A 24073-nucleotide genomic window follows, 5' to 3' on the forward strand; every position below is an offset into this window, starting at 1 on the left:
TTTTTTTTTCTTATTTTGAATGTGGAAAAAAAATAAAAAAATGTAACAAATGGCAAGGAAGAAGCTGACAGGCTTCAAGGAARGTTTTGAAATAACAGAACTGCAGAAGGCAAAGGAGAGAAGCACTTAATTCATTCTCCTCAGGGTAACTCCGTGACTTCCCTTCCTTCCACCCATTTTGGCAGCTTCCCCTGCCTTCAAACCACAGRCTTTGCCCACGAACTCGTCCCTGCCTCCCCTCTCACCGGGCACAGAAAGCATCCTACGAGCACAGCTCCACCTTGACCACGGCAAACACCACGAGCAGCCAAAGGAAGCAGATGTCTAGCAGCTCCGTGCAACCCAGAGACAACCCAAATGGAATGCACTCCTCTAGCCTACGTGCCACGCCGCTTCTGCTGCGCTGCTACCCACTGGTGTGCGGAGGAGAAGGCGAAACCACGGCGGGCTGGCTTGAAATACCTGATTTTTTCTGTGTTTCTGTCACGGGCACAGAGGCAGCRAACTCAGAGGATGGTCTGATGATGCTTGCTTGTGGTGGGAAGAAGAAATTTGGAGGRTAGAAGACAGGGTGTCAGTTAGAGGGTGGGGATAGAGCAGGGCTGCTGTAAATGTCTGCCTTTAAAGCAAGGAGGGATTTTAATGCTTCTAAAATTCAGAAGTGGGGGCTACAGCAGTGTCTCACTTTGGGATCCTGACYTTGCTTGGGGTCATTGTGTCTGCTGCAAACGTGTTCTACCAGGAGCTTCAGGGGTCACCTCTTTCCCCAGGTGCAGCTGAATTGCATCTGCAGCCCCTTGGGGATATTGTGGTATTTAAGGAAATAATTCATGTTTTGCAGGGAGGAGGAGGAACATCTCTGGCCAAAAGCAGAGCAGAATTGAGCTGTGCCTTGACTCCCTATTTCTGGTCAAGGGCACACAGTGGACCTTCAGCATCAAACCCAGTTAAGAGCAGGTCCCTGAGCTGCTGGATGGCTCTGGCTACCCTCTTATGTGGATCTGCCCCTCCAGGGACTGTCACCAMTCCCAGGGACACCTTCCTGGGGTGGGACCTGGCTCTGCAGAGCCACAGATGAGGATCTGGATAGGGGTGAGGAGCGAGGAGCTCAGGCCTGGCTGTATCAAGCCAAAGATCTGGCAGCTTGGCTGCAATTTATTAATTTTATCCCTTGCCATCAATTAATGAAAGCGTTAGGAAAACATTTTCTYTGCCCAGGAAGCAGATTTTGGAGAAGGAATCAAGGCTGAGGTGTGTAATGTCTCTCAGGTCCCTCAGAGCAGTCTGGCACCCCAAACCCACGGACACTTTCCTGTGCCAGAGGTGCCAGGGGAGGCAGAACACTGCAGAGACACACTAAGCAGCCACCCACGTAAACACAGCACAAAACCAGCCCTAAAATGTCACTACAGGGGAGCATGGATAAAAATCAATCGACCCCAAGCACATGGGGTGGKTGTAGAAGTGATCTCCTGGCACTGCTGGGGCTGTGGGGATGGTGTGAGCTCTGGGCTGGGGGGTGGATGAGCCTCCTCCTGCATGGATCCAGCACAGATCCGAGTGAGGAGCCCTTCTTAACAGAGCTGAGCCTTGTACCCTTTACCCAGGGTCACTCCCAACTCCATGGAAGTTGGACCCAAACCCTCGGCTTCCTGATTAACTCCTCGAGCAGGGTACTTCCATGAATATATCTATATTTGCATAAACATGCAATCAAGTTTCCTCATCCCTTTGACTGGCTTCTGGCAGCTCCCCCAGACAGACTGTTACTAACATGCTGTGGGTGTAAAACGTCCTCCTGGGAAATATCAGGCCCTGAAAGCATGGCAAAGGGAGGAATGCGTGTCTAATTCCCCCATGAGAAGCTTAAAAAAATGTCCTGCTGTTAAGGTTTATCTGCTCATTTCCAAAAGACAAGGRAAAACGCTGTCTCCTTGTTCACGGAGCAGGGGGGAAGGAGGAGCCCCCACAAAAAGGACAAAAGTTTTCCTCCACGGGGTGATTTCAGGAATTAGGAAAGGATGTTTCTGGCGCGTGTGTGAGCTCCAGCTCTGCACAATCCCGGGCTGCTTGGACAGCRGCCACCTGGGGAACGCTGGAATTCTGCCCTAGGAAATCTGCACCTGCATTACCTCTGTGAGTCTGGGGACTTGGTGCAGGATTGGGACAGCCAGTGGGCTGCTCTGAGTCTGGTGGCAGGGGTTCAGGGATAGAGCAGGATGGGGCACAATTCCCCTCTCCTTCCACAGGGATATGTGGTTTAAATTTATTCCAGAACAACAAAGTGTTCATTGCTTTGCTGCCCTTCCTTGTCATGGAGCTGTGAGAGCATCTCTGGCAGCTGTGCCWGAGACAACAGCAAACCAGGGCTGCCTGGAGGCTGGGGAAGGTGAAMCAAGTCAGGGTGATTTTTATCCATGTCCTTTATCATCCTACAGAGCAGAGATACCAACACAGCAGCACCGTGGGGAGCAGCTGAAAAAAAGGAGCCCAGGAGCGGAGTCCTGGCTTCTGAGCRGGGCAGGGAGTGTGACACCCACCTGGCTGGGTGGTGGTGGCTGGTGGAGGGGTGCTGGTGGTRGTGCTGSTGGTGGTTGAGGTGSTGGTGGTAGTGGTGGTGCTGRTGGTTTTTGCRGTGGTGGTTTTTGCKGTGGTTTTGGCGGTGTTTACTCGCTGCGGCCGCTCGTACGCTGACAAGCAAAGAGAAGAGTTGGGAGGCGCTTGCTGGGGGGAATGGAGGGTTTCCTGGGCAGCCTGCACACCCRTGAGGCTGCTGCTGCTGGGCTGAGCTGGTGGCTGATTTATCAGCGTGGTCACAACTGGGACAGCGGCGGGATTAAGGCGACGGCAGCTCGGTGACGCTGCACCCGGCGAGGGCGCGGGGTGTGAGCAGGGGCTGCAGGCTGGGGCTGTATCAGCTTATTCTGCTGGTGCAGATATTGGCTTAAATACTTACAGCTCCATCATAAACTAATGGCCAATTAGGCTGGAAAGGGGAAAAGAAGGGATGTCTGGGCAGGGATGGGGTGGGGAATGGCTGGGAGGTGCCAAGCCGCGCTCCCACTGCCCGGTGCCTATGTGTCCAGCTGTGCTCCAGCTGTGCTCCAGCTGTGCTCCCTGCACAGCCCCATTCCCTGCTGCCACCCCTCACCAAATACCTGGCCCCATCCAGAATCACTGCCACGTGTTTGTTTCCAGTGGTTCCCATCAAATTCAGGGCTGTTCGGGGTCAGCAGAGCCCCACCGAGCTGGGCAGGAGCAGTCCCTTCCACTGCTTCCCACAGCAGCCATGACTAAAATAACACCAGAACACAAATTCCTGCTTAACTTACACCTGCTGCCCTCCTGTCCTTGTTTGTCCCACTGCTTCATGCAGATTATCATGCTTAATTTCATAATAGCCCTGAGCTAGTTTAAATACTTAATTTAGGTCACTTCTAGTCTCCTATGTGGGCTAAATAATCTCTCCTTAACTGGCCTTGGACACAAATCCCTCCTGTCCACCTCCTGCACATCGCTCCCAGCACCCTCCAAGCTTCTGCCYTGCAGAAAATTTTGATGGGAAATGTTTCCCAGGGAAACAAAAGCAGCCAAGAATGCCAAGCTTTGTAAATTGGAGGAAAAAAAGTTATCAAAATGGTTTTGAATAGAAAGGTGAACAATATTTTGGACTAATAAAACTTTTTTTCCTTAATCCTAAATTACTTAAGGGAGACCTTTAATAATTATTTGAAAACTTCAAGCACTTAACTGCTGGAAGTCTAAATGTGGTTCATTTGCCCAGAAAACCTGTCCTCTACTTTTCTATGAGGYACATTTTTCTTAATTGCATTTGCATTTCCCTGAAACGATTCCTCYTCCAATTCTTTCCCCTTGCCTGCAAACCAAAGAATTCATTATTCATTCAGCTCCCTGATTTGTTCCTTCCAGAGGGGCACTCTGAGCCACAACACTCAAACCCARGATTCTGCTTACCCAAAACTCCAGGCTCTTTGATACCAAGCTACCTCCAGCTTTGTTAAATCAGGAGCTCTCTCCTGCCATCAATCCTGCAGCAGAAATCCCCACTGAGCTCTGCCTCCGTCGCTGCTGACACCTCACAGACATATGTTCACATCCACACACGTGTACCTACAGATGTACACATGCCCTACATGCTTTTTCATAGCCCAACGTGACCCAGACTGGGTTTTACCCCAAATAATTCACACCCAGCTCCTTCTCAGAGAATAATTTTGCAAAACTGGCTGGGGGAATGGGGGGGAGTTCACAGCGAGCACTGGTGATTTGGAAGAGTCTTTTTTTATTTCCTTTCCGGCTGCCGTACTAACGAACCTCATGGGGGGAAACCATGCCAGAGGAAGAGGCAAAATGAGGCTGCTGAAGTCAAAGGAAGAAAATATAAGACTCTTTGACAGGACAGAAAATGAGGCACAATTAGGGAAGACGAATTGCCTGGAAAATGATAATGGATAGAAAATAACCATATATTTTTTTCCTAGTGACATCCACAAGGATCATGCACCGAGGTGTTAAATGCCAGCATTTCAGTCAGGGTTTTACTTACTGCCAAAGGCTGAGCCTGCAGCTGCACCTGGAAAAAACAAGAGGAAACCCAGTCAGTGGAAGCAGGACACCATCAGAAGATCACACAGACACACGACATGGGACTGAACAGCAGCTAATTAGCGGGGGCTTGCTCACAGGCACATCAGTTTGCTGCTACAGCTTAAAAGCTGCTTTTGTCAAAGCACAGGAACAGCCAGACAACGCTGTCTGGGCTCTTGGCATCTCGAGCCTTTCACATGGGGAAGGAAAACCAGTGTGGTCCTTGCTGGTGGGGTTTTTTTTTTCTGTTAACCATTTCCTTGGCCTGCTGTGAAAGCCCAGCAAAGGAGAAGCACTGGGCTAAGGACAAGCTGTAGGGTCTGAGCAGGGGACTWAAAGCCACAGGCCTTGCTGTAAGAAGTGGGTGAATCATGAAAAGTCTCAGTTCTGCATGGATATAAAGCACAGGAGCAGTGATGGAAKAGGTAGGACTGCCAGGAGGAGAGGGGTGCAGAGAACTGCCTCAGGGGCAGGGGATGAGGATGCTGATGAGGGGAGGAGGAAGAAAACAGATGGGAAGAGAGATGAATGGGAGAAGGAAGAGCAGAGAAAGAGAAATAGGAAGAGACACAAGGAACRGAGAGGAGGGAAGAAGGGAGAACAGCATGTCTGTGCCTGTCAACACCAGAAACTCTCCCAGGCTCCTTTGAAGCAATGCAGCCGCTTGGTGGGAGCTGACAAGCTCGTTCCCTTTCAAAGAACCTGCTCATCTACCAGCCCTGGCACACACAAAACATTCCCGTCACGGCCTTCGGAGCCTGGATTTCAGCTTTGATCATCTTAAAGCACATAAATCTTGCAAAAAATCTGGGGGGAGGGAGAGTTAAGATTCTCTTTGGTAACGCTCAAAGCTGCTGCTTGAAAGGCTGGAGTGGCTACCGTGGCTTCGTGACATTTAAACAAGTTTGCTAATGTGGACTGGACAGGAACCCAGGAGGARCTGGCCCATCTGTGATGTCTCCTGCCCCAATTCCCTGCTCGGAGGATGGGGGAGCTCATCCTCCCTCCTGCCTGCGCCGCCACCGCTGTCAGAGCCGCTCCAGCAGCCACTGGAGGAGGATGGGGCTGTGCACAGAGCCCACAGCCCGTGGGCTTCCCACAACACAGGCATGGAACAGCACCCAGGGAGCACTCCTGGGGCTGAGCACAGCCAGCACCGAGCCTGTGGCTGCTCCACAGCCAGAGCTGTGCTCTGCTAAAGAGTGCCTTTGTCAAGGGACAGCAACGGGCACTGCCCCCAAAGCTGTGGTTGTGTCAGCCTAAGGTCATCCTGAAAATTCTTGACCAGCATTCAGACTCATCCCTTCTCTGCCAGCAGCCAACACATCACCTCTGCATCCTCCAGATCCTCCTTCATCTCTCTGTGTACCCAGATAGGGGAAAGAACCCATTTCCCTCTGGAAAGCTGAGCATCCTGCATCTGATTGCAGCTGGAGAAGGGCAAGATGAGAACTGAGAACCCTCCTGGCCAAGGAGGGATGAGTCTGAATGCTGGTCCCCACAATTACTGGTCAATGCTGGCTGGTCAGTGCTGGCTCCCCACAATTACTCACATGCATTGGGGGACCCGTTGGGCAGGGGCAGGTAGGACCCTGCTCGCCAGGACCTGGAGCGAAAGTTCTTCTTGCACTTGCCGCAGTCCTGCCCCGTGGTGTTGTGCTCGCACTCGCACTGCAGGCTGCCCTCCTTGAAGGTGCACAGGTTGGCGTGCAGGTTGCATTTACACCTAAGGGGAGAAGATGGGGAAGAGCTGTCAGGTGTCACTGCTGCTCCTCCTCGCCCCCAGGACAGTGCTGAACATGTGCTGGAGGTTGCTCACCCCTTCCCTGCTGTTTATCACCCCTTTCCTGCTGTTCCTCACCCCTTCCATGCTGTTCGTCACCCCTTCCATGCTGTTCCTGTGGTTTTTTCTCACTGAACTCAGCGGTTTCCCCCAGTGTCTGGTGCTGGAGTTCCAATGTCCACTTCCTCGCCCAAGTGGGATCTGAGTCTTTAGTCCAAGATGAGACACTTCACTCCCACCATCCCCACAGATTGTTTGATGGAAAGCCAGCATCTCCAGCTGAGACACCAGGGAGGARTCACTCCCCTTTCAGGCTGTTACAGGGATCTGGGTGATGACCTCTGCTTTAGATGGAGGAGCAGGGCTAACCCTGGTGGCACTCAGCCTTTGCCYCCTGGGCATTGTGCCAAGGCCAACAGCATTTTCTCCCCTGGTGTGAGGCTGCCCAGCACAAACCCTCTTCCCTTTGTGCAGCAGAGCCCCAGCCTGCTGTGACCAAAATAACACCAACAACGAGCCACCACCAGCATCCAGCAGCCAGTCCCCGCCTCATCAGAGCAGGCAACAACTAAAAACACTGCTCAGCAATTTGCAAACATTAAGAAACTTTTAATGAGCTCTAGTGCAGTATGCAGGGAGTAATTAWCTCCGTGCACAATAATTCCTGTTGCTCAGACTCCGGAGGTGACTTGCGCAGAGCGCAGAGGCTGAGCCCATAACTCACACGTGGCTCTGGTGGCTCCTGGGCCCGAGCTGAGGCCATCAGACAGAGACTTTGGGGACCAAAACATCTCATTTCATTCCAGACAGTCGATGCCTCGCACAGCCCGATGGCTTTCCCTGCTTTGTGCAATAATTCACTCTCTCAGAAGCAGAAGCATTAGGAGCAGTAATGCTGTGCCTTCTGTGCACGGGAGGAGAAGTCTGATGGGGCAGCGCTTCCTTTTACGGGGCTCAGGAGATGCAGAGCTGGGGGAATGAACTGCCTGCAGAGCAGGGAGAGGAAACACGGCCTGCTGTTCCTTGTGCTCTGTCTGCACGGGATAAACAGCCTGGATTAGGTGGGAGCTCTGAATCCGGGTGCTGCGCATGCCCCCTGCTCCTGGTGCCTCTCCCCCTCTCCTTGCAGCCCCCAAAGAAGCTCCCCAGCCACCTGCCTGACCCACTGAGGCCGCCTCTGCCGCGCTCTCCTCACGCATGGCTGGATAAGCTGACCTCATGTACGAGTTTTTCTCCCTCTCCCTCCCCTCCCTGTCCTTAATTCTAGCAAACCCCGCTCAGAGGCTAAGCRTAAGCTGGATGAGTGATCCCTCCCCGTCTTACAACCCTGCCCTGTCTCTGACCAAGCAGAGGAGGGAATTTTGCAGCTTCTAAAAGGGAAAGAGGAGGAAAATGTGGTCCAGGGAGCAGAGGCAAACATGCTCAGCCTGCTCCACTTGAAAGTGTGTGTTGGGGAGAGCTGGAGATGCCGCGTCACGGCTGAAAGCACTCTCAGCCTCAGAGCACCGCTGCTCTGGGAGTGAGAGCCACAGCTCCCAGCACCCAGGGGGAGGAWGTGGCTCTGGCTGGTGCCTCCAGCCAGGAGGAACGCTGCATTTCGTGTCCCCTTTGGCTGTGATGAGGAAGGATTTYGGCTGAGCTGTCCCAGCCCTTTGGCAGAGGCGCTGCCCAGCCCCGGGGCTGCTGCGGAGTCTGGAGCTGAATTATTCAGCGTCCACAAAGCGTGGCCTCCTTCTCTCACTTCAGAACGAGCAGACAAGAGCAAAGCAGGCAAGATAGAGGGTTAAAGCAGGTCAAAGCCTCACCACTGCTGCTCTGGGCCCTGCCTGAACAGAGCAACAGCTTTGGAAGCTGCAGCTCCTCTCCCTCCTCCTCTGGCAGGAGCGAGGGGATGAAACAGCTCCAGGGCACAGTTTTGTGATCCAGTGTCCAGCTGAGGGGGTCCAGAGCCCAGGGGAGGGGGTACAAGGATGGGAGGCACTGTCATCCCCCTCGTTTTCCCTGAAGTTCGGGATGAGGTGGAGGGTGGTGCTTGGTGCCTGGGTGGCCACCACCTGGTCCCTGCCATGGCCTGGGACAACCTCCATCACCCCCTTCCACTTGGCAGGAGCCAAGCAGGAGTTTTGGGGTGCTTCTGGCTCCAAGTGCTGCAGTGCAGGAGGGCGTTCCCCATTAATTTGGCTGCAGCTACAAATCCTCCCCAGGCAATGGGACCCAGCGTTGCYGAGGCATGGATGAGTGCAGGAGGCAGCCAGACACATCTGCTCACACACTCACACTGCTCATGTGCTGCTGGGGAGGGTTGGGAGCCCAGCACCAGCTCCTGGGACAGCCCCAGCTGCCTCCTGCCCTGCCCAGCGGGATGGGGACACAGTGGGACCCTGTGGATGTCCCCCAGCCAGGTGTGATAGAGCCCTGCTCTTCCCTCACTTCCWAATTGGTGTAAACAAGGAAAATCAGGTCAAGAGGCAGCAGAGGCAGGTGCTCACCTTGCCTGCCTGTGCCCGGGTCACTGATTTTTCTCACTGCTGCKCCCTTTGCCACTGTGCAAAAGTTTCGTTATCCAAAGGATCAATTTTASCAGGGAATTGCTTTCTGAATTCGACCTTTGAGGATCATCAATCTAAGCAGGGAACTGTAACCCCAGCAGGCTGACCCCATAGCACAGCACTTTCCAGCCCAATCAATCAGGCTGCATTATTTAATGGTGARCAGCCCATTGCCAGCCCCATTTTGGGTGGAGGTTCCTCCATCCCGGCCTCCCTGCAGCCCAGGCTCAGTGGCTCAGCTCCAACCCTTCCTCAGGCTCCTCTGCCTCCTCCTCCGGGCCCGCAGCCCAAGGACACATGCTCGCCAATGGTCTGTGCGTGTCTTTCCCCAGCCAAGGCTCAGCTGGCAGAGCCTGGACTAAATGGCATTAGCCCAGTCCCCAGGGCGGGAGCTGCTGGTCCTGCTCGCCTCTGCCCATCCTCCTCGGCGCCCAGCCAYGGCAGGAAGGAGAGGATGAAGGGAAAGGTTAGGAGCTGCTTAGCAGTGAGGCTTAAAAAGYAGCAGCGGGGCAGACACCTGCGCCGTGTCCTGCAGGAATGGCCGTGGCCCCACTCCAGCCCCAGCACAGTGCTGTGCCAATATGGTCTCTCTGGCTCTGGAGATCTGAGGGGCTGGGAATGCTTCTCCTCTCTGACTCRTGGGTCAAGGCTGGTGCTGACAGGGCTGGTCCTCAGTGAGCACTCAGAGCCTGTGTAGGATCAGCCACCCCAGAGCACCCTCAGGCACTGGGGACACCCCCTCTGACACTGCTGCACTTTGCAGTGAACASAACCCAGCTCACGCTGTTCCCAGCACGAGTGGCCGGAGCAATGTGTGCCCCAAGGTGTCACAGTGTGCACCAAGGGGTGTTCATGAGTTTATTTTAGTGCGGGTTGTTCAGAGTGGTGCAGTGTGGTCTGACGCTGCCAATGCCTCCACCAGGGAACATCACGGTGCTTGGAACACCATGGAAAGTGCCCTTTTTTCCCCCTCCCCCCTTTCTTCTTTTCTTTTTTAATTTTTTTTTCCAGCCATAAAAAACACTTTTCTGCATTTCTCCACGTCAGCATCCTGGAGGTCACAGCAGCGAGCTGCTGGAGAGGTGTCTGGTGCCAAGCCCACGTGTGAGGGAAGGAGATGCCCACACACAGGAAGGGGGTGAGTGCAGCAAACCTGCAGCAAACCTCCCTCCGTGCTGGGAGTGGGAAATCAAACCCTTTCCCCGAGCTTTCATTAATAATGACTTCTGAAGTAATTTTAAAAAGCCATCACAGCCCTTTGTTTTCCTTCCAAGGATTCTTACATGTTTTACAACCTCTTTTCTGTCCTCAAGCTYACTTGCAGAGCAGGGAAGTAAGGCAGGGAAAGGCAAAGAGCATCTCCTTATTCTCCCTTTTCCTCCCCGGTCCCATGCTGTGACCCCACTGCTGTGCTGGGTAGGGCTGGGGAGCCAGAAAATTTCTCCATCTTTGGGAAAAACCCAGAAAATGCTCCATTTCCAGGAAAAACCCAGAAAACTGCTCAATCTCTGGGAAAAAAACAGAGGATGAAGGGAAAGGTTAGGAGCTGCTTAGCAGAAAACTGCTCCCCCTTCGAAAGGTTAGGAGCTGCTTAGTGGAAAACTGCTCCATCTTCGGGAAAAACCCAGAAAACTGCTCCATTTCTGGAAAAAAGGACCCAGAAAACTGCTCCATCCCCTTGTGCCTAGTTCCCATGAGACAACACCGCCCTGAGCTCCTTCAAAAACCCCACACATGGAGCAGCAGAAGGCCACACCATCCCTGCGAGCCTCCTTCCAGCCCATCCTGAACACTCCGTGAGGATGCTCTGCATGGCCACAGGGATGCTTTGGACACCGCTGCTCTCCTCCTGCTGGTTTTTCAGCCATCATATTCCTGTTTCCACCTCCACGGGCTCGGTTGTGCCCCCSTGCTCCCTTCCTGCCGCTGTCGGAGCCGGGGAGAGGCAGCTCGGAGGAGATGCTAATGACTGCCGGCCGGAGGAAGGCTTATCAGAGCTTTTCCCTCAATTGTTTGCTCTCGCTGTAATTGATGAGCCTTTAATGAGTCTCACGGGACGATGTGTTTGAAGGGAGCTCTTTCCTCTCAGTCCCCGAGGAAAAGGATGTTTCAACTGATCTGGGCTCTCGGGGAAACATGAATAACTCTTCTCCATCTCTCTATTGTCATCCCCATGCGCCGCTCACAGCACGCTCCGGCAGCTGCCTGGCCATCACTTACCCACTCCTACCTGCTCTTCTGCAACTGTTTTGGCAGCTCAGCAAAAGCAGGGAGCAAATCTTTTGGGCAAAGCATAACGGGTGCTGAGCTTGGATTGTTTCTGGCCCATCTGTGCGTGTGGAAGCAGGTAAAAATAGCTCYTAATGGCTGGGCCATGGAAGAAGCACAGTCCCTTTGTGGAGAGTGTTTATATCAGGATTTGCCGTGCTGGGTGATGGCTCTGGCAGGGATTTGATGTTGCCAGTCCTGGGACAGGGCTGAAGGGGGTGAAGAAGGCAATGATGRCTCATTCATCCCAGGAGCAGGGCTGGGATCTTACCCAGCCCTGTGGTCCAGGGGCTGAAGGAGAGCAAAAGCCATTTTAACGTGTTGTTTCTTCCAACCAGAACAAGAGCAAGAGGTTTCTGGCTTTCACCACTCTGTGCAGTGCCAAAAAACTGAAAAAAAAAAAACCCCTGAGTTAGGTCAGGGGGTTGTGAGCTGGTTGTTTTCCTTGTGGGTTTTTACTATCGGCTGTGTGGTAGGGACGGGTGAGTGCTCCCGGCAGGAATGAGCCCTCCTCGCTGCCCTTCGGAATGATTTGAGGTTTGGATTACAAAGAKGAGACAATGTAAAAGATGCCAAAGTGGAGAGCACGCTAGCTGGCTGTTCCCATCCGAGAGGCGATTTATTTTAAATAAGTTGACACTCACCAGCTGTCAAGATCCTGCTGACTGGTGGAACATTATTTATATTCAAAGCTGTCTTAAAAAGCAAACACGAAACCAAACTTCCCCATTAGGGGGTCGGCCAGCAGAAGGGAGGAAGGGTGAAGAGGACATCACACGGATATGTGAACATAAATATTTGCAGAGTAATGTGTATAAATGCTCTTGGTCTTTCTCCTGGAATGCAATAATGCCTGCAATTGAGTTCATTGGCCAAATTGAATTTGGGCTCCTGTAGAAGTCTCTTTATATTAAGTGCTTTAACATACATCACCTTCTCAGTCTATCGATGAAATTCTATTATCCGCTCAGGGCCGGACACAACCCRGCAACAAAATCGGAGGGGGAATAAAACCCTTCACAAACCCAAGCCAGGAGCAGGTAATAGGACCTTGGGCATCTGTCTCTGGCTATCGACAAAGTGTCAGCAGTGTCTGGGGGAGGGAGGAGCTCCCCTGATTTCTCACTCCCTTCCTCCCACTCAGAGCTTCCTCCCCACCTCACTACAGAAGGAGTAGAAACCTTTGCAGGACTCCAGCAAACAGTTGCTGCACGTTAACTTGATTTAACTATATGACCAAGAGCGAGATTTTGCTTGGGCTCAAGCTAATTCCAGCCTGGAGGAATGCCAGGGAAGCTCAGCCRTGCAGCTCTCAGGGGTGCCCAGCATGGAGACGAGGATGGGCCGAGGAACGCGGCGCTCTGCTGGCACAGACTTGGCTGTCCTTGACACCAGGATGCTGCTGCTGCCTCCTGGGACCCGGTTCTGTCTGCCAGGAGCTGCAGGGGAAGGAGCAGGGACGGGCACAGGCAGTGCTTGCCCTGGTTTTTGTGGTCATCCTGAAGCTGCTGAGCTGGCTGAGGGCTACAAGGGGGAAGTTTGGGTGGCTATTTTGGGGGTGRTGTCCAGCACTGGGGTTGGGCAAGCTCAACTGGGGAAGCCCATGCTCTCAGAGATCATTCACCCAGCTCCTGGCCTGTTCCCCTTTGGTGCAGGTCTCACCCTGATCGTCAGTGAGAGACATTCACCGGCCATCCACAAAATCTGAGACCCTCAACAAGATCTTCCACGGATCAAACCTTTCCTCCAATTCAGACAGCTTTGCTGGAGAAGTCAAGATCAGCTGGAGGGTCTCCCCCAATGCCATCAACAGAGCCAGAAGYTGGAATGTCCAGCCAGGGCAAGGCAGCCCCGGGCCAGCATCTGGGATGTGCTTTGTGCTGGCATTCCTGGTTCGAGCTGAGCTACAGCCACAGGGGAAAAGCCCTGAGCTGCCTTCACTGGGCCTGGAGGGCAGAGAAGGAGGCACTGACCAGGAATTCATTCATTCATCTTYAGCAGCACTGCAGCATCAATCATCCCCGTGTCCCAAAACTCACCACAAACGCAGAAAAACATCTCYCTTGCTGTGGGTATCACTGACCATTTCCAGCTGCATTTATTGCAGGAGGAGCTTTTGTGGGTGGCATTGATGCTCCAGGTGCTGAGTGCCAGGTCCTGGCTGTTGGCACCAGGATGACATTGGCCAAAGTTGTTCTGCTCCAGTGGCACAGGCTCTCCAAGTCATCTGGAGAGAAAATCCTCCCGGAGAGCATCCATGCAAAGCACCAGGAGTGCAGGGGAGGAAGCAGGGGAGAACAAGGGGCCTTCCCCTTCAATTCTGTTGTGCAAGCAAAGCAGGAGCCAAGGAACACCAGGGAAAGCCTGAGAAAAGCAATTGGTGAAGTGAGGAAAGGAAATGTCGCCTCAAAACTAGCAACCTCATCTTGTTGGCACCTCTTTGGTCTGAGTGCAGCCCGAGAGGAGGCCGTGCTCCACAGAGATGCTCAGAGATGAGGGATGCTCCCTCCTCCTGCCTTCCTCCAGGACCTGCTCATCACCAGCAGGATGGACAGACAGACAGACAGACACTGCATGCACTGGGGCAGGGCAGGACAGAGGAGAGAAATCTCARTAATGAGCCTAAAATTGATTCACTTCTGCTCAGTGTGATTTCTCCTAACTGGATCCACATGTCCTGGCCATGGCACATTAACTTCRATTACAGCTTATTAATGTCTCCGTGATGGAGCGTGCCCTGCCGAGCACGGCGGTGACTGACGTTCAGGAGGGGAAAAAATCACTCCAGAGACACCCAGRGTGGGCTGGAAGGAGAACCAGAGGCTCTCCAGCAGCCAGGGGAAGCTCATTCACCCGTGCCCGAGCTCATTGCAGCACTGAGGAGCAGATGAAGCAGTGAATAGAGAGATTTGTGGGGAAAAGTCCTTCCCCTTCCCWTCCCCACCCTGCCTGGCACAYRCACAGCGCAAGGGCTCGCTCGGGTCTATTCCTGTCCTGACTCTCCTGCAGCTCCAGTTACTCTGCAGATCAATAGGGACAGGATGGAAGAAGAAAGAAAAGCAAAAAAAAAGATACCAAGAAGAAAGAGTAAAAATAAACTGTCAGCCATGAACGGGGAGATGGAGCTGGCTGAGGATGTGGAGATGCAGAGGAGTTCCTGAAGGACCAGCCCACTGTACCAACCCCTGGGAATGAAGCAGTGACCCCCAGGACTCACCAKACCCTCTGGTCTGCAGGACAAAAGAAGGCAGAAAACTCCTTCCCCTKGTCCCCATATCCCTCGCTCTGTCTCTTTCTGTTTTTCCCAAAAGTTCTGGGAGATTGTGGTGAGGCTTTTCCTCAGTGAGGTGTGAASGATGGGGAAGTACAAGGACTGAGGGGATCACAGAAACCTCTGAACCCACCAGGCAAGAGATACCACCCTGGCTCCTGGCCTGCTCTGAGGGCAAAGTGCTCTTCCTTTGAGCATGGAAGAGCACTGGAAATGAGCTGCCAAGGGTCCAATCATCCTGGGCACTGCCAAAATACCAATACTGCACAGGAACACTGGCAATGCCACCGTGGCAGCACACCCTGCCCCTCCACTGCCACACACTGGGGCTGGGCACAGCTCTCCATCCTCTCGGGGCTGCTCCCTCTGYTCTCCAGGTGCAATTCTTGGGCTGCTTTTTACCTTTGACCCCTCATTTCTTCATGAGCATCTTCCCTGTTGTTTCCATGTCCCCTGGAGTGGGTCCCTAACACCACCCCAGTTTTATCGAGGCATTTCCTCCTGTTCCTCCAACACATCCTGGAAGAGGCAGTGTGTGTCCATCCCCATCCCTGCCCACCCTCCCTTCCCCCGTTCCGTGCACTGTGCTCCTGTCATGCTCACATTGATTTCTCCTCTCTTCCTCTCAATAACCCATCCCTTGTTGAGCCATACACAAGATTTAATTTGGTTTTAGTCCCTGCACTGTAACTGGCTTTGCTTACAGCTGGAATTAGATTGCTTTTCAGTGCAAAAACCTGCTTGCTGGGACTGGAATAATCACAGGAGCAGAGTTAATTCACAGGGAGCTTCTCCATCTTATACACCACTTATCCACAGCTGGTCACCTTCCCTGCCCTGTGCCCAGGGGGGTTGGAAGAGTCATCCCAGGACAGGTATTGACCCCTTCCCTGTCCAKGATGAGCATCCCTCTCTCCTGAGAACCAGCCCAGCAGCGCAAAGCCGCACCTTTCTGTGGCTCAGAACTTGAAGTTTAGGCTGATAAAAGCAGATTTCAGAGCTGTCTCAGCTCTCAGCCAAGGAAAAGCCCTCTCCTCCCAGCGGCCGTGCTGCACTGGAGAAGGCGGCCGGGCAGTTTTTAGGGAGTGGAGCCAAGAGCGGAGCAGGAGCAGGAGCCGCGGCTCTGCAGCAGCCGTGGGCAGGCGGCCACGCCGGCTCTGAGCCAACAGCGATCCGGCCGGCAGCGATCCGCCAGCGAGCCCGACCTGGCTGCTGCTGGCCCCGGCTAAAAAACAGCACTGCAGCTTCCCCAGGGCSTTCACAGCCCGGCAATGCCCGGCTCCAGCGCCCTCGGAATGGTGGATGGCTCCTAAAGGCTGTGACTCCCCCAGCTCTGGGAATGTTTGAAAGGGTTTTTCCTCCCTTCCCGAAAAAGCTGACGCTTTTCACAGAATATTTAGGGATTTTGTGTCTTGAACCRATCTCTGCTGCTATTAAATGGTATKAAATTTGGCCAGCGAGTTCAAAAGCTGCTGGGGGAGTGGGGAGSGGGGAGGAGGCCAGCTGAGAGCAAGGTGCTGGTTTGGGGAGAATCCCAACAGCATGGCCTGAAATCCAAAATACTGAAGTGACAAATCCTGCCCAAGGCAGGCAGGAAAGGTGAATGGCTCAGAGGAGGAAGACATTCACAGGACACACACAGTATTTCAGTGCTTTGAAGCATCAGGTACCCCGAGGCTGCTGCAGGAGCAGTAACRGGTTCTTGGTTATCTGAGTTTATCTCCACACTCAGAACCCAGAGGTCACTGTGCTGTCACTGATATCAAACATTCAGTCCTAACTCACCAGACACAATTGGAGGTGCTCTCCTGCTCCTCTGCCCACCTGCCTGAGCCCCCCAGGGCTCCTCCCTGAGCAATCCCAATAGTGGGGACCCCGACATGCCCCCAACTCARCTGAGAGCCACAGCTGCTCACCCCAGACAGGCTCCACGCCGTGAGAAACACCCTCAGCGCTGCCTCCTGCCCGCCCTGGCGGGTGGAAAGGGCTCTCCCATCCCTCCCTGCAGCTTCCTTCCCCTTGGAGCCTGTTCAAAGGCAGCCTCGGTGGCACCTGCAAACATTTCTACTTGCAAGTCTCAGAAGCAAACGGTTTGGAACCGATACAAACGGCTCCTCTGTCGCTGTGGTGATGCTTGTTAGCACGGGGTGGGTGATGGGGAGATTTTTCCCCTCTCKCCTCTAAGTCTCGCACAAGCTGGATGGGAAATCAGCCATCTCGGCACTTTTCCACCTTACTTTGCTTTTTCGGTTGATGTCATAACGTAACATATGGCATCGTACAGAGAAATGAAAAACAAAACCCAGGAGAAACAAACCCCCTCCTGCTTCCTCTGCCCCAGATCTGTCAGGGGGTTTACCCTCACSCCAAACTTCACCCGCTGGGGTTGCTCAGGGTGTGCAAGACTGACTCAGGATAGCCTGAGAGCCTGGCAGAGAGCTGGAGTTTAGTGGRGTGAGCCTCATTCCACCCCCCAGATCCACCAGCATCACCCTTGAGAYCTCAGGGCAGAGGAGGCCAGCTGTGTTTGCACATCTGGGACAGAGCTTTGGAGGGAACTCAGACCCTCAGTGTCCATCCAAGCCACGTCCCAGCTCCCCCAACAGCAGCAGCTGCAGGAGGACACCGCCTTGGAGGTGTCCCTGCAAGGACACATCTGCTGAAGGGGTGTTAGAGGGAGGGCTGGTTATCTCTCCGTCAGCAGAAACGCTGATGGCTCCATTTTCCAGCATCACCCCCTTCTCACCCCTCCGAGCAGAGACACCCAAAGAAACACAGCACCGTTACCTGCCGGTGACCTCGATGTTGGACACGGCGTAGAAATACTTGTACAAGTTCTCCCTCTGCACGTAGGTGCCCCCCAGGGCGGGTCTCAGCAGCCTCATGCGCAGGTCGGTGACGGTGAAGAAGTCCTTGAGCCCTTTGGCGCTCTCCAGCCGCGTGTACAAGTTGTCCATGTTCTTGAGCTCGGGGCCGGCGAAGATGGCGAAGCGATCCCGCACCTCGAAGCGGACGGTTTTCTCCTTCTTGGAGCCCGCCCAGCGGGAATACTCCTCGGTGCAGAGCACCCTGTTGGCACTGGTGGTGGAGAGGTCGCGGACCCTCCGTGCTGGCATGCTGAAGGCCTCCATGCAGTCATCAGCGTAATACTGGTACGGGTGCCAAGTCCTGCCGTTGTCCAGCGACTTCTCCAGCATCATGATGGTGGGGCGCCCGTACTCGAAGGTGATGACGATGTCGTCGGTCAGCTCGATGCTCTTGTTCCACGACAGGGTGATGTTGGCCAGCAGCGGCTCGGGGTAGCGGCGCCACGTCACGCTCTGCCAGTAGGTAGCCAGCCCCTCGTCCTCGCTGTCGAACATGAGCTTGGGCGGGTGGGCCAGGTCGGGGTTGGAGGCGTCGCACTCGTCGCTGCACAGGTATGGGTTCTCCTGGAACGACAACAGCGGTCAGCAGAGAGGAGTGGAACGTGGGTGAGCTGGGTTTGGGTGCTTGTGTCAAACCTTAACTGCTGGAGGGGCCGGGGTCTGGCGTGGGAGGAGGTTCTGACAATGGGTTTGAGGCACAAAGGTGTGGCTTTGCCTCAGCTGTGAGAATGAACGGCTGAGCTGTTTGCTCTGAAAGGCCCTCTGGGAAAGGGCTGTTCAATTTGGCACAGGGGCAGTTTTCATGGAAAGCCTTCCCCGAGACGGTCTCTGAGAAACCTGGGTTAAGTTTGGCCGATTTACAAGCWTTACAGAAAGCTTTGTTCATCCCTGCTGTGCTCATCCCCTTGGAAGAGCTGAATGGCTAAAATCCCCCAAACACACCCCTGCCTCTCACRGATCCTATTGCTGAGAAGGCTGGGGACACACCGTCACCCCAGAACCTCTGAGCATGACTGGAGGAGGGAAACACAACTTTTCCAGCTCCATGCTGGGACAGGACCAAGCAGCAGCAGAGATTTGTKCTCCTGGTGCCTTGATCCTCCCCTWYGCACAGGGAACACRGTGGGGAGGATGGCTYATCCCATCCAGGTGACAGTGACCACTGCCTCCAGGCCTGGGCAGGGGGAGGAAAGGTCCAGCCACCCCATTTTGCCCACAGGTGACAGTGCGTGGCCAAGCTGGAGTGTTTTRCAGGGACACACCTCCACATCCATGTGTGCAGAGCTGCACCAGGACACACCGTCAAGGTCACGCAGCAAATGCTGAAGTTTTGGGGGTTGGCAGCTGTGCCAATGCATTTATTGCTGTCCCATGTGTGTGTTACAGCCCAGCATCAGTTTCTGTACAGCCCCTGCCCCCAGGAGCGAGCAGGTGGGTCAGACCTGCTGTGGGGCTGTGTTCTCGTGGGCACAGAACACAAATAAACTCTGCCACACACTGCAAATCCTCATTTTGCAAAGGAAGCATCTCTTTGCTGTCACTTTGCCTCCYTCTCAGGCTCCAAATCCAAAGGATTGGGGAGGGAGAGGGACTGCTATGACAGCGGGCTCTGCTGCTGTGGGACCCTCAGGAAGGCAGAGGCACCTGGCAGAGGAGAAGGAGGAGGTGATAAAGCAGCTGGAGCTGCTCAGAGCTGCTGCTGGAGGTGAGGAGATTGCTGGGGTGCGAGGTCTGGCTCTCCTGAGCACAGCAGCTTTGCAGGTAAGACCGAGCTGGGTGTTGTACTTTGGTTTGTGGGTGCTCTGTGTGTGGTTGGGAGCTGTGGGAAGGTGCTGTCTGAGGGATCAGCGTGTTCCTGCCCAGCCCTGGGGATTTTCTGCAGCACCAGGGCTGTGTCACGGCGCAGGGAACTCCAAAAATGGGGTTCAAGGCTGGATCTGAGCAGGCTGGTTGCATCTGTGGGTGCTGCAGGTGTGGGGAGAGGCTGCTCCTGTGCCCATGGCTTGCTTTGACCTGGGAACTGTTGGAGTTCAAGTGCYTGTGAGCTGATTTTGGGTGCCCTGTGCACACCCAGGCACAGCAGAGGAGGGGGTCTACCTTCTCCAAGTGGGTGAACATGGAAAGCTCTGAGCATGCTTTGGAAAATCTGGGCTTTGCCACCTCCAGCCARGCAACCAAAAGTCTTGGAAGCCACTTAGAGCTTCTCCTCTCCGTGTCTCTAAAATAGGCCTGCGGTGCCTCCTGACAGCTCAGAGATGGGCACCGAAGGGAAGGGACTGTTTGCACAGGGAGCAGAGGACACAGAGCCCTGAAAAACTCCTGAGGACACAATAACAGTGTCTGGAGCAGTGTGTGAGCACTCAGTGAACGAGGCAGGAGCAGTCAGCTCGGGGAAAGCAAACCAGTGAGGGGCTGATCTGTGTGTGAGCACTGGAGAGGGACCCCTGTAAATCCAGCACACAGTGTGTCGGTGTGTTTGTGAGCAGGGAAGGCAGCCCGAGATAAACCAGGTCACAACTCAAACTGTTCTCCTGCTCTGACACTCCCCTGCCTGATGGGGAAGTCAGAGTGCCCTGCTGGGGTTTGCTYCTTTTGTCACAACCTCATGTGTGGCTTTTGTCACCTCTGTGTGTGCCCGGAGGAAGGGCTGGGACTGGAGCTGGTGCCCACCCTGGAGCAGGGAGTTTACTCAAAAATGAATGTTTAGGTTGATGTTTGAAAAGCAAATAACTGGACAGTTGGGTTTTTTGTTTTTTTTTTTTTTTTTTTTTTTTTTTTTTTTTTTTTTTTTTTTTTTTTTTTTTTTTTTTCTTGTGATAACTGAGTGAGGGAAATCCATGGAGTTCAGGTGGGCGAGGTCGAGGGGTGAAGTGTCCCCACAACCCCCTCAAGGATGGGGAGATGCCAGCTGGGCTCTGAGCCGTGCTGTGGGGTCCTCTCCTGCCACCACACGCTGTTCTGGAGCAGGCATTAAAAACCCTGAGCTATATACAGGTTTAATATGCTCTCCTGACTCGTCACGTTCAGAGGAATTGTTTACCTCTGCTAATGAGACACAGCTTCCTGCTGGAAGGGCGGTGGAGCTGCCTCTCAGCGCAGCTTTATTCTGGTGGCAGAGGGAAAAGGCAGAAAAAAAAAACCCCTCAGCTCAAGGGCTGGGGGCTCTGAGTGTATTTCCTGTGCTGAGGCAACATATTGTGCTGCAGTATGGTGCTCCTGTCAGTGTGGCCATACAGATGGCTTAATAGGACAGCCCTGAAAAGACCATCCCGAGGTCCGTTTTCGCCACTTGGCTGAAGGAGGGTGGGGAATTGGCTTGGGATGGCAGCAGAAAAATCCCTGGTGAAGCCACTTTGCTGCTCAGTGGCTCTGTCTGAGCAGAGTTTGTGTCTCAGTGCTGTCCTGGCCAGAGAGCTGAGCCTTCCTTTCCTCGTGTGCAGCAGCCACAGCCCCCGAGCTGGTGTGACATGAACCTCACTGAGAATTTGCCACTCGAGCTGTCCCCAGCATGGCCACGGTGGCCACCTCCAGGCTGTGGATGATGCTCAGTGATTTCTCTTGGTTGGCCAGACTGAGCACAGGAAGGGTTCTGCCACCAAACCCCGATCAGGAGCTTTAGTGAAGGGYGGCAGGATGGGAGGCGGGACAGCTTTCCCCGGAGCAGGGAGGGAAAAAAACGAGTTTGATCAAGCATGATCCCCCTCCCAGTGTCCCGTCTGGAGGGACAGGGCTGTCCCTGGCAGGGGCCTGGCGGGGCAGGAGAGGGGAGAAGCAGAGTGTGAACTCTGCCCGTCTGCCGTGTGCCCATCCTGGGGAACAGAGGGGCACAATCCCCCATGGCTCCYGTTTATCCCAGCCTGTGAGCACACCCAGCTCAGCAGACAGCACCCACAAAGGTCTCTTCAACCACCCTGATGCTCTGGAAAGGCGCAGAGCTCAAGAGGTGTATGGCTGTAACAGAGCAAACTCCAAAATAACCCCAGGTGCCAGCGCTGGCAGGTGGGGAGAGCCTCAAAAGCCACCGAGTGAGTCACATCACTACGGCTTCCTCYGCTCAAATGAAGTGTTCCTTTTTGGGGTTAGGTTTATTGAATTGTCCTTCCTCTGCGGGATGCTCGATGCCTTTTCTGCTGGAGGGGTGGTTTGGAGTCAGCCAGGAGGGCAGGGGGGAGCGGAAACAGATGGCCACGCTTTGGCTGCTCCCCGGGTCCTGGTAAGATCAGATATAGCACTATTGAAACAATTCCAGGTATTATTTTTGAGTCTGGTTTTCCTCCTCCAAGCCGTGTGTCCTCCAAAGAATCTGTCCAAAGTCTCGAGATATTTAAGTCTTCAATCTAAAAGTCAGGATGCATTAGCCAGGCAAACTTGGTCTCAGTGAGCTTAAAATAAACCAGTTCACTTGGAGTCTCACGCTATTAAATCAGTCGTGAGTGTCCTCGCAGCAACCAAACATTGCAGATTTCAGGCTCTCCAGCTCTCCTGGCTGTGCATTTTTGGGGGTGCACCACAGAGTGCTGCAGTCTTGCTCAGCCCAAAGGGGCAAAACTCCAGGGGGCAAACAGCAAGAGCCTTGTTGGGGACACGGTGTCCTAAAAAATGGCATCACAGTGAGGTTGGAACCACASAAYGGTTYGGGTTGGAAGGGACCTTCAAAAGTCACCTGGTCCAACCCCCCTGCTGTGGGCAAGGACATCTTCCAGCAGGTCAGGCTGCTCAAAGCCCACCCTGACCTTGAATGTTTCCACACCCATCACCTCTCTGAGCTTTTACAGTGCCAGGATTTTACCACCTCATTGTAAAACTTTTCATCCTTACATCATCTGAACCTGTTCTCTTTTAGTTTAAACCATCATCCCTTATCCTAACGCTACAATTGATGATAAAGAGCCCTCCCCAACTTTCCTGCAGACCCCCTTCAGGTGCTAGGACTGTAAATTCTCCTTGGCAGGGCTGCTCTCAGTCCTTCATCCCCCAGCCTGGGTTGATGCAGCGGTTTCCAGATCCAGATCCAAATTCTGCACTCACGAGGTTCCCTGGAACCCAATCCTTGAGCTGGAAATGTGTCCCAGCCCTGCTGAGTGCTGACCCAGCCCTTGGGTTTTGCCTTCTCGTGGTTCCTGGAGTCAGTTCTGGGCAGAAATGCTGCAAAAGGGACTTTCTGAAGGTGACACGGAAGATTTGCTCCTTGAGGAGGATTTCTTAAGAAACAAGATATTGGTCTGACAAAGCAGGATGACAGGAATYCAGGATGCTGCAGAAGAGCTGCTCCCCACCTTGCTGAGAAGGGGGGCAATGGGAGAAAGCAGCCACAACAAAAAGTCCCAGTTTTATAAAGCCCAGCTAATTTTTAGGGCTCTTAATGAGCGCAAAAGTTGCTTTTAAATTTTTTTTTTTGCCCTAGCAGATAATACCATTTTTAAGCCTCATAGCATAAAATGATGTATTTTTGTAGGTGAAATTGCTTGATTAATCATTAGGCTGTTGAATATTTTAAACAAACCAGACATCTGTTGTGAATGGTGAAAGCTGCACAGAAATAAGACTGCAGCTTTCAGATCTCCATGCCAAAGGGAAGCTGGAAAGCAATTGCAACCACAGTGGAGAAAAATAAGAAAAATAATAATAATAATATTAAAGGGGGAAAAAACACAACCAAGATTTGAGCAAGGAAAAATGAGTAGATGATGTGAGAGCTGGTTCTGCTGAGCCAAGGATGCTCAGTCACAGCTCTCATACCTGGTGTGGTTTGTTTAATGGTGTCTTGGGAATGCYCCTGGACTTCCTTTGCTTTTGGGGGTCTCTTCTGTTTGATGGAAWTGTGTTTAAGCCAAGGCCTCTGCTAAAACCTAAAGCACCATGGGAGCACTTGTTTTTAATTACAGCCTCCTAATAAGAGTAATGACAAGGTCTCATCAACTTGGATGAGTTCTGGAAAACAAAACTTCGTGTTTTTTTTTTAATTGGGAATGGGAGGTGAAAATCCTTGGTGTTTTATATGAAGATTTTTATTAAAGGGGAACAAGTTAAATGTGTCTCTTCAGCAAAAGATCAGTGCTGAGTGAGTTTCTCTTGAGAACTTTCTTCTGGAGTGGGTTTTTTTTCTCTRAGAACTGGCTCTCAAACCCTGGGTGTCTCCAGCCTTTCCTGCCAWGTGCTGGTTGGGCCTGGGGGGTGTGTGACAGCCCCCCCCATAGCCTGAAGAACCACATCTGGCTCCTTTGACACGAGGAAAAGCAGGTGACAGCACAGAAACCCCCTTCCCTCCTTCCTGGGAGTGCTTGTGACTGAGAAAACCTCAGTCTGATCCTCCACCAGGAGGGGACAATTCCCCTGGAGCCCCCACTCCACCTAACTGTGATGCTTAAGGAGCTCTCAGGAGCATCCTAAAGGCCCTTCTGCTTCCTCTGGGACATCCAAGGCCCTTCTGCTTCTCTCAGGATGATCCCAAGGCCTTTCTGCTTCTCTCAGGATGATCCCAAGGCCTTTCTGCTTCTCTCAGGATGATCCCAAGGCCCTTCTGCTTCCCCTGGGACACCCGAGGACGCTGCCTTTGCGTTTCTGCTCAAAGGTCAGCAGATGAGCCTACAAAGTCCCTGTGTTGCCTCGTGCTCTAACCAAGTCCTGAAGTCGGTATCAAATTTCCTCCAAATCCTGCAAAAAAAGGGGGATCAGCAGAATCTCTGTGTGCAGCTGATCCCTCCTGCCCTGACAGTGTCCCCACCAC

General features: G+C 53.3%; 1 protein-coding gene across 2 annotated transcripts in view; it reads right to left on the bottom strand.

The window, feature by feature from the left end:
* NTNG2 (netrin G2) overlaps positions 1-24073 on the bottom strand; it is a 46025-nt gene that overhangs the window by 7735 nt on the left and 14217 nt on the right. Inside the window, exons 3-7 of one of the 2 annotated variants that reach the window (XM_057371583.1) lie at positions 17267-17910; positions 6162-6334; positions 4568-4594; positions 2541-2690; positions 415-531 (exon numbers count right to left, since the gene is read on the bottom strand). In XM_057371583.1, the coding sequence (XP_057227566.1) occupies positions 415-531; positions 2541-2690; positions 4568-4594; positions 6162-6334; positions 17267-17910 (1111 nt within the window). The remainder of the gene's footprint in view (positions 1-414; positions 532-2540; positions 2691-4567; positions 4595-6161; positions 6335-17266; positions 17911-24073) is intronic. The other variant, XM_057371582.1, reaches the window with a different exon arrangement.

The sequence above is a fragment of the Malurus melanocephalus genome, unplaced genomic scaffold, assembly GCF_030028575.1.
Source record: "Malurus melanocephalus ecotype Western Australia unplaced genomic scaffold, MMel_1.1 scaffold_149, whole genome shotgun sequence".
NCBI classification, from domain to species: domain Eukaryota; kingdom Metazoa; phylum Chordata; class Aves; order Passeriformes; family Maluridae; genus Malurus; species Malurus melanocephalus.